This window comes from Pleurodeles waltl, chromosome 4_1 (assembly GCF_031143425.1).
Source record: "Pleurodeles waltl isolate 20211129_DDA chromosome 4_1, aPleWal1.hap1.20221129, whole genome shotgun sequence".
Classification (NCBI taxonomy): Eukaryota; Metazoa; Chordata; class Amphibia; order Caudata; family Salamandridae; genus Pleurodeles; species Pleurodeles waltl.
Window position 1 is genome coordinate 210,357,080 of NC_090442.1, and position 10,685 is coordinate 210,367,764.

The 10,685-nt window shown below is 45.3% G+C and overlaps 1 protein-coding gene across 4 annotated transcripts in view; it reads right to left on the bottom strand.

The window, feature by feature from the left end:
* The window catches only part of IQSEC3 (IQ motif and Sec7 domain ArfGEF 3), an 892,834-nt gene extending 882,730 nt beyond the window's left edge, over positions 1–10,104 (bottom strand). The window contains exon 1 of one of the 4 annotated variants that reach the window (XM_069228143.1): positions 9,187–9,937. In XM_069228143.1, coding sequence (XP_069084244.1) covers positions 9,187–9,863 — 677 coding nt within the window. In that variant the 5' untranslated portion in view covers positions 9,864–9,937. Of the gene's footprint in view, positions 1–9,186 lie in introns of all 4 variants that reach the window. The other 3 variants (XM_069228142.1, XM_069228145.1, XM_069228144.1) reach the window with 3 other exon arrangements.
* Positions 10,105–10,685: the final 581 nt, after the last annotated feature.

The following is a 10,685-nucleotide window of genomic DNA, read 5'->3' on the forward strand; positions in this document are numbered from 1 at the left end:
TAGCTGCACTTTAAAGGAATCAGTGCATTCAAACCAACTACCACAAATTAAATATGTAAAATTAAAAAAAAAAAAAAAAAAAAAAAACAGGCAATGAGTAATATGGTTCTATAGTGTCATTTTAAGGTTCTTGTGAAATTAACATACCCCGTGGGTGCATGATGTCACCAGAAGGCTTCGATGAAAGTATTTCATCAAATTACACGCCTACCAGTTATGTATCCCTGGAAATCTGTGGCGGTCAAGCACATTTTCTGTGGCTTAATAACATCTTTATTTTATCATACTGATTCTAGCTGCAGTGTAGGGGTAATTTCCACAGTGTTACCAGCTATTCTAAACTCAAAAATAATTATTCAGTTTCATTGCTGTACCATTCGCTTTAAAAGTGCATGTACAGCCTATTCTTGAGTCCCAGCTATCCACCCTCAGATTATTAACATAGCCCTGTTTAATTCTCTGCTGCTGCAACACCAATTTAAAAGTTATCACACATAGTTGGTATTGGAATCTGCTCATAAAACAATAACAATAAATAAATATATTTTTAAATGAGAAAAGTATGAACAGAAAAATGCATTACTGATGAATAAATATCTCATTACTTCAGAGTTCTTGAATCTCAGCAGTATTTTCCTTTACACTTGACAAATGAACAGAAGCAGAAGCTTTGGAAATCAGGCTGCACATGAATGCCCTAACAGAACCCATAACTCACACATTAAATAAATAAACAACCCTTCATCTGCATGATTTCCTAAGGGGGATGTAGACCTAACTCAGATTATTAGTTTGGTCTCTTCTTCCATTCGTTCTTTTCATTCTATCACATTAAAAATCTTAAATCCAGTTTGAAAAATCCAAATTTCGGTCATTTTCAAGGTGTGCCCATATGAAATACTGATGGTTCATAGTATGATAGTTTCAGTACACTCTCAGCTATGGCAGCATATGCAGTGCTTTGAACAGAGATCATGTCACTTGAACATAAAATGAAATAAATTGTATTGTATTATCTACTTTGCACCTCCTGGCAAAATGTAAAGGGTGCAGGGTCACTCTGTCAAGGTGTGCATGTATACCCAGAATATAAGTGGTTCCTCATATTTTCAAAATAGCTGGGTTTAGCACCTTGTTGCACGTGCACTGATGGGTATCTAAGGCCACCCACCCCACAGTGGATGAATGCTGTGTTCCTTGGCACTGAGTTAGGCTGTGTAGAGCTGACTCTGCTGCCTGGATCTGCATCAGGAAACTAGTCCGACTGTAGGGAAGGACCTGAGCCCAGAATTATATTATTTGTGATGCAAGACAAGAAGGACTATCAGAAAAAAGCAATAGGGTGATATAACACTATGTACAATGCATAATATGGTGTTAAAATTATTACATCATATCATATATAAGATAAAGTAACTCCTGATGTACATTACAAGAATATGGCAAATCACTGATTAGCCTCCTTATAAGGTTATTGAACTCTGAGGTGACTTGCAATAATACTTCATCACGTATGGCAGGGAGTACTTTTTTCCTTATAATACATGGTCACAACATCACCTTTGTCACAAGCCACTTAAATCCTTGGTCCGTAACTCTTTCATATGAAGGAGAAACATGAAGTATAAAAATAAAATCTCTAGTACAAAATCAAAAAAGCTTTTAGATATGTGTTGCAAAAATACATTAGAATCAGTTGAATACAAGTCACTTTTTTGTTTTAAAAAGGGCACAGTAGCTCAGAATGTGTAGACACGTGCAGAAGGATTCAAACTTTTCTATGATTTCCTAATAAGTACAAAAATAAACAAGTAGCCATATATATCTCCTTTATGCATGTCATGTACAATTAGAAAAACAGAGCTGAAGAAATAAAAGTCATGTTTCATCTTTGTTCTTTAAACAGCTGCTTTTATTATGTTCCATGGCCAGACCTGCCTTCCTCCTTGTCTGCTGGCAGCAGGCATTGTGACATCAAAACTCAACTATTAGAAGTTATTACAATTGCACCCTGGTGTTGTTTCTTTATAATAGGTGGCTGGGTGCATTACAGGTCACCAATTAAAAAGAAATTAGAGACATGTTTTTATACAGGGATCACAGAATTCCATCTATTATAATAGTATTAATCATCTATATTGCACACACCACAGTTGAATGAACTGATATAGAGGTCAAAACCTCTCAAAAGACTGCATTAATGAAATAAATGTGGAGGGTGTTATAAAAATCCATAATTATGACCCAGCAGAAGGCAGACCTGAGTTACTAAATTTAGTTTTTACCTGAAAACACTGTTCTGTGCTTAGTGCATTCACCGTAAACGACACGGCTAGCAGCTTTACTTTAGAACACATGGGGGGGGGGGGGTTACCATGAGTGAATAACTGATAATATTAATAACTATCACAGCAGGAGAGGGCTCAATGCAGAAGGGACTGAGAACAATTATTTTAATTATAAATTAATTTCTCTGCTAGCTTTCCCAAGGCGAAACACATTGGCATATTTAATATGTTACTCACTAGATGTTTGAAATATGCAAACTAGTTATTAAATCTGCACTTCAACTTCGGCTATGGGTAAGAAAGCAGTCCTACAGAGCAGAGTCATTGATGAACTGGTTGTAATGAAGCAGTCTGACCGTGGTGGAAACATTCTCACTGCCAATCCATGGGTTGTAAATCACAAACCTACTACAATATCCTAAGTGCTTTATCCCTTCCTCCAAGTGTTTCAACCTTCACCTTAGCACCAACCCCTCTGCCATTTAAGCAGGGTTTCAACACAATGTTGATGAGTTGCTATCAAAGCTATCAATATCAAAATGGGTTGGTTAGCCAGGATTGCTTTAGGCATGGGTTGGTCCTGCTTTGTGTCACTCTCGCCCTTTAAACATTTTATGGTCATATAGATGTATTCAACCCAAAAGGAGGCTCAGTTATGGCCAATGTGGGCATAAATGACTGAGTGCTAATTAGAAGATATTGACAGTTCTCTTTCTTCATTTGTCATCAGGCTTAGTTAATTTAATAGTGCCATTATTGACATAAAAACTTCATAAACTACTTCCTCTTTCACCTCAAATTAAGTGCATTTGCTAAACTGGAGCTGTACACATGCGTGTGCCATACCCATGACCTGCAAGTCCATCAAATACTTTCTGGGTATGTCCTCGACATATATACAGGATATTTGACATCATGAAATGTTAATGGTTGTGACCAAATGTATTTTTGAGCACATTTTGTCTTAACATTGTGCTTCATACATACTCTGTGCATGGCTAGGGAACAGCCATGGGAACAAGGTTTGTGCCTTGCAATTCTATTTCTTTCAAGAGATGGAGGAATTATGCTATTACCATATTGATCACTGTCCCAATAACTATGTACTCTATTAAAAGTAACATTGTGTTCTTAGACCTATGGGCTGGGGATACTGTAAAATAATTTACTGTATCAAATAGCTTTTGCACTAAGAATGCCTCCTGTATTAACCACTTCCAAATTCAGCATTCTTCACAACAGAACAGACATGGGCGCTGATATTGGTCAGTTGCTGTGACCTACAATGGATTGTCCCTTCATTTTTATCACCAGATTGAACCAATAATTTAATGATTAGAATATGTCATAATGAGCTGTGTGTGTTGTGCTGCATTGACTGAGGTTATGCTTTGGTATGTTATGTTGCACTGTGCTCTGTTAAGACAGGTTAGCGGTGCTACACTCTGCAATACTGCACCATGTGCTGCTATATTTTGGTTACATGGCATTTACGTGGCCAGAGCACTTAACTGGGCAGTTACCTCATCAGGTGAACACCTTTTACAGTAAAGTCTTAAAAATAAAGATAGTTATGATACACGGTAATGCATTACAGGCATTAGCAATCAGACCAATTCAATCAGATGGATGCTAAAGATATATTGGAGCATTGGAATGTTGGGTGGTCCATTGGTGGCAGTGGAGTATCAGAGGGCCAATAATGTCTGATATAGAGCACTTGCTATAACATGCCATTGTTTGGCTTATTGCCCATGCCCTATTTAGTTTAGAGCGATCAGTCCTAAGTGGGTTCAAATGGTCCTTCTGCCTCGGGCTACACAGGGTGTTAAACGCCTTCTCCTCCTTATAAGACCTCACCACAACTTAGGTAGAGGCTTCTAAAGATGGGTATAGCCTGCACCAATAAGCTAAAAGGTTGTATAAGGTGTAATGGGACTTTCACGCTGAACGCAGTAATTCCTGGGTACATTAATAGGATCCACGATTCATCTTGAGGACATTACCTTATCCAAAAGATATTTGCTTCGCAATTTGTGGCAATTAAGGGAAATGAAGAGCATGCACTGTTCCTTAAATCTGTGAGATGCTGCGTGTATGGTCACCGCTGTATTTTTTACTCGATGCTCCATATGTTTACGTTTGACAATGAAGAGTCCATCAAATTCAAAAATCAGAAATCCACTACATGTGAACCTGGTAATCAGGCTGGTTAGATACTGGGCCCAATGATTATGCTTCGAAGCTCAGAAGCGTTCACCATGAACCCAGAATTTTCTTTGGCTAAACATTTTGATAATAACCATGATCAAAAGTGTTCCGTGGGGGTCAATGTGTAATAAATACGTCCATCCGTAAGCAGGGGAGGCACCACAATTAGGAAACTGAGGGAAAAAGGAGAGTGGGTCAGATATGAGCACTGGATCTACATTTCACTCATTGCTTTACAAGGCGCCTAGTTTGCTCCTTTTTAACACGAGTAAGAGCGGGGGAGAAAGCTTTAAATAGAAAAATATTTTATTTCTGCTGCTAAGGGCATTTGTATGAAATTTTGCAGTGGAAGCTTATATTAAGGTATGTATGTATATGCCATGCATTCTTTCCCCTTAAAACATAATACTCCCGGACAGACCCCGGCGCCGGAGCCACATTCCGACATTTCACCTCCCTGGCGAGGCAGCGCCTGCGACGGAGAAGCTGCTGGCAGACGCCCTACGGGAATTTTGCTCTCACTGTGCATGAGGTCATTCCACGATAAAATAAACCCAGATACATTTTTGAAAAAAAAGCTGTTGCAAATGGCAATACCGGAATTGTTTCCCACAGCGCACGCAACGGAAGCCTGAAAAACAGCGTTGCGACGTAATCGTCGTTTGTTTCCTACGTTGTGTAAACACTGCGTAAACTGAGGTGAGATTAATCAACTGTGGCGACCAAGGTGAGTGTAAATTATGTGGCTCATCCTGTGAGGCCGCCGCCTTCTCCATTCCTTCTGTACACACGGGTGCCCACGCAATGGCGTAACGAAACTTGAGAGGGCCTGCCCCCCCCCCCCCCCCAGAGGGCCCCCCCACCGGACGCACCCAGGCCAGGGTACTGTGCTGAGGGGGCCCCTCGAGCACGCAGCGCAGGGGCTGCGGGGGCCTTTGTTACGCCACTGTGTCCATGGCCCCGTTTACAAAAGGATGCCCTATTGTAGTACACATGGCTAAAACCTTTGGTAAGGCTGAGGGATTGCAGATGCCTCGATACACCACAGCAAATAGGACAAACTCCTACGGAGGCCATCTGCATCAAATAATGGATACATCTGGCTAAAGTGTCAACTTTGAAGGGCTTCAGAGCTCTATTTGTACGACATCCATACAGAATATACCAGAAACAGAAGCGCGATAAGATAATATGCTACTCCTGCCTACACCGGTTTTACCAATTTCAAAAAGATAAAGACTGTCAAGCCCTGCACGGATTTGAACCTGAGACCTCCTAATTATTCACATAAGAGCAGGTGCGTGCAACTCACTGAGCTACCATACAAGCTTACACTGGAAAAGAGCACTCATTTAAAATCGAAAACACAAAAAAATATGAAATCAAGATACATGTTTTGAGTGATCTGACAGTTGCAGAATGAGGCAGATGTGGAATGCAGTAAATGGAAAATATAAGCCTATGCAGAATAATGCCTAGCTTTAAAGGTAGGTACGGACTCCCTGGCGTATCAAATCACCGTATTTCACTTCCTGCTCTCTGTGCAGCGATCTAAAGAGGTCTCCGGCTTTACCACTGGTTTCCCCTCTATCAATGCTGCCCCGAGTCTGTCCCAGGCCTTCTTCCAGGAATACAGTGAAGGAGATGTCTTCTGGTGACTACACACATCCTTGGACCATGCCGACCTGTAATCTAGTCCCGGCGGCCCCACTTTACAAGAAATGTGTCATCCTGTGTAAATTAAGTTATCATTCTGAGCCTGGATTCCCTCGTCTATCAAAATCGTAGCGCTTGGAAGTGGCTTGAGGCCAGTATTAGGCGCTTCATATGCTCAGCTCGCAGGCGCCCAGAGGTGATTCGGTTTGCAGTGTTGTGCTGCACAGGTATCCGTTTCTCAGCCATCAGCGACGGACGCATATTAACTGTGAATAGTTACATTTACTTACGGGTTCCATAAAGCGCCGAGCTTAGAAGTGCAGCGGCTCGGTGAAGCCCGGGTGAGAGGCCAACCCTATCATTGAGAATCAGACAGGAGTTACTCGAAAGCCAGGTTTTCAGGCATCTCTGCTGGCTGGAACAGTAGGGGAGAAGTGTGCAGGATAAAAACGACAGCAAAGAAAGACTTTAAATCAATATTAACCAGAGAGATGCCTCACCCGGGGTGGAGATTATTAAAAATTATGCTTAATGGTGATAAAAGAACACGAGCCGCGGACGGGATGGTTTGTAGTTTTAAGGTGCGCGTGCTGTGCTGGTGAGTAAGCCCGTCCAGAGACTGTGGCATCAGCCGGACCATGTCGTGCACAAGCAGCGTTTTCACTAATATGTAACTCGGGTTTTATACACAAAATACTATGCAGCAGTGAGGAATATATAAGATATAGCAGCGGAATGTCAATGAAAGGATGAAACCGGGGACGCCTTGGACTAAATCCTAAAAGTACCATGAAAAGATGAACATCTTAGTAGGGTAGGAGCGAGTGAGACCTAAGTAAACCTGAGACATCCTGTGATCTGCGTATAGTTCGAACAGAGTGAGACCTGAGAACAAATGGGATGGAGTGAGACTTGAAGATTACTGAGGTTGTATCATTCCTGAGAATACCTGGGACGGAGCGCGACCTAAGTATACCTGAGACATCTGGTGATCTGCGTATAACTGGAATGGAGTGAGACCTGATCACAAATGGGGTGGGATTGGACTTGTCTATAATTGGGGATGTGTTATTCCTGAGAATACCTGGGACAGAGTTAGACCAGAGTATAACAGACGGTGTCAGATGTGAAAGTGGGATGAAGTGAGACCTGAGAATAACTGGAATGGAGTGAGCACAACTGAAATGGAGTGAGACCTGACTATAAATGAGGTTGTATCAAACCTGATAAGATGTGTGACTTAGTGAGACCCGAGTACAACACAAGCTGAGACAACTCTGAGTATAAGTGAGATGAAGAGAGATCTGTGCACAAATGGGGTTCAGTGAGACATGTCTATAAGTGGGTTTTTGTCAGACTTGAGAATACTTGGGACACAGATAAAGTCACATCTGAGTATCCCTGGGATAAGATCGACCTAAGCATAACTGGGACAGAGTGAGCCCTGAATATAACTGGGACGAGTGACACTTGAGTGTAATTTGGGATGGGTTGAGCCTCGAGTAAAAACTGAGAATGAGTGCGACCATACCATAGTTGTAATGGGGACAAACCTTGGTTCACCTGTGGGGGAATGAGACCTGAGTGTGATTGGGATGGAATGAAAACCGGATTTCTTGTATCGAGGCAGACTGGAGTATTATTGGGATGCAGTGAGACAAGGGCATAATGGCGATGGGGCGAGACCTGCTTAGTAAGTGTACTTGAGTAAGGCTGGGTATAATTGGGATGGAATGAGACTAGGTATTATTGGGATGGAGTGGGACCTGAGGATAACTGTTATGGGGTGAGACCTGTTTATGATAGGAATGGAGCGAAACTGGATGCAACTGGAGTGGAGTGAGACAAGCGTATAACTGAGATGGGGTGAGACCCGGTTATAACTGGGATGGAGAGGGAATGGGTATAATTGATGTGGAGTGAGACAAGGGTATACCTGAGGCGGGCGAGACCTGATTATAGTTGGGATGGAGAGGGACTGGGTATAATTGACATGTAGTGAGACAAGGTTATGACCCAGATGGGACGAGAACTGATTATAATTGAACCGGAGAGATGCTGGTATAATTGGAATGGAGTGAGACAAGGGTTTGAATGTGATACCAGGGCAGACAGAGACCGTAGTACACCAAGGGTAGACTGGGACTAGCAACACGTATCATAGAAACCTTAGTGTAACTGAAATGAGTCCTTGTAATCAGAAATGAGTCTAACTCACCGTGATTGAGCGTAATATGACCCAAATAACCCGAGACCTTCGTGAAACTGTGAAACAAGAACTTAATATACCTGGGATGGAAAGAGACCACGGGAATAAAGTGATAGACCATAGAATAACCTTGAAGCGGTGGTGTATGTCGGATGGGGTGAAACCTTTGTAAAACTAGGATCCGATGAGATGTTGGTACAAACAGGAGGCATAAACCCCTTATTAAGGTAGATCTTGGGATAACCTGAGGAGGTTGAATGCTCGGTGCACCAGCAATGGACTGGAAACCTTGGATCTCCTGTACAGATGAAGGACCCTACTACAACTACCAGCCTTGTTTCTGGGGGGACCCTTTGGTTTCTCTGCGCGGATGCGCACATCAGGGACAGAGTGAGACCTGCACATAACTGGGATGGAGTGAGACCTGAGTATACCTGGGATAGAGCGAGGCCCGAGTTTAACCTGGACCACGTAAGGGCTGAGTATAATTGGGGTACAGTCAGATCTAAGCCTTACTGTGATGGAGTGAGACCTTAGTATAACTGAGATGGAGTGAGATATGAATATAACTGCGGTGGGGTGAGAACTGAGTATAACTGGAATGGAGAGACCTTAGTGCAACTGAATTGAGACCCTGTAATCAGAAACTAGTCTAACTGATCTTGATTTAGCGTAATATAAACGAAATAACCCGAGCCCTTCGTGAAACATTTATATAGCGCTTCGATGACTGGGTGACATATTTTTTATAGCGCTTCGGTGACCGTGTGCCGCGCACAGCGCGCTTTCCGTGCGAGGCGGGGAATGCGCGGAGAGACTTACTCGGGCTTCCTTCCTAGGATGGCTTTGCTGATGGTGCCCGGCTTGTGCTGGACCACGGCTGTGCAGCAGCCCTGGGGGGCACGCTCCTTCTCCTCCTTCTCCGGCTGGGCAGCCCGGCTGCTGGGGCCCGCTTGCTGCGGGGCTGGGGGCTGCGATGGCCCCTTCTGCTGCTCCTGCTGGACAGCGGCCGGCGGGTGCTGGTGCGGCTGGGGCAGCGCCGCCGGGAGCTGTTGGTGGTGCTGAAGCTGCGCCGCCGGGAGCTGCTGAATCTGCGCCGCCGGGAGCTGTTGGTGGTGCTGAAGCTGCACCGCGGGGAGCTGTTGGTGGTGCTGAAGCTGCACCGCGGGGAGCTGTTGGTGGTGCTGAAGCTGCTGGTGGTGCTGCAGCTGCACCAGGAGCTGCTGCTGGTGGTGCTGCAGCTGGCCCTGGATCTGCTGCTGGTGCTGGAGCTGCTTCTGCAGCTGCTCCTGCTCGGCGGCCGGCGGTGGTGGCAGCAGCGCCGGGTGCCGCTGGTCGCGCAGGCTGCGGTTCTCGTCGCTCAGGTCGTCCAGCCTCCTCTCCAGCTCGTCGATGCGCTGCCGCTGCGTGTGGATCAGGCTCTGCTGGTTCTGCACGATGGCCGTCAGCTCCTTCAGGTAGAGCACGGCCCGCACCGGGTTCTCCAGCAGGCTCTCCATCCCCGGCCGGAGTTCAGCCTGTCCGGGCTCGGAATGAGGGGAGCGGGGGACGGAGCGGGGTGAGCTTAGCCCGACGTCACGCAAGGGGGAGGCGAGGCGAGGAGGAGCCTCTCTACACACCACCTACGATTAAACCCTCGCCTGCTTGGAGATGGGGGTGCAGAGGCGAGCAGCAGCATATCTCACGCCTCAGCTCCCAACACCACCAGCACCTTCAGCGCACTCGTCTACCATCAGCCGCAGGGAGAGGGGATGCAGAGGGGAGGCCTCATCCCTCAGCTATTGGTGCTAAAACACCTTCAGCCCACTCTGCTAGCATCAAGTCACGGGCAGAGGAGGTGCAGGAGGGCGCAGGTGCATGCTCATACCTCATCAGCACCACCAGCACCTTCACTGTACTCTTCTACCATTAGATGTGGGGGGCTCATCCCTCAGCTTCGGGTGCTACCAGCATCTTCGGTGCGCTCTGCTACCATCAAAGCATGAACAGAGGATGTGCAGGGGCATTCCTCAAACCTCAGCGACCAGCACCTTCACCAGAACATTCACCGCTAGCACGAGGGTTTGGGGGGTGCAGTTAAGCATGGGCATAGGTTAACCCTCAGCTACCAATAACACCAGCACCTGAGACCCACAACTACCACTAGTGCACAAGGATACGGGGGTGCAGAGTGGAGGGGCAACGCTCAACCCTCAACTACAAATCCCACCAGTATCTAGCTGTTCGCACTCTTCCAACATCAGCGCACAGGGAGAGAGTTTGGAGAGAGGAGCAGTGGCATGTCAGCGCCCCCCTGAAACCCTTGCATACAAGCACTGTGG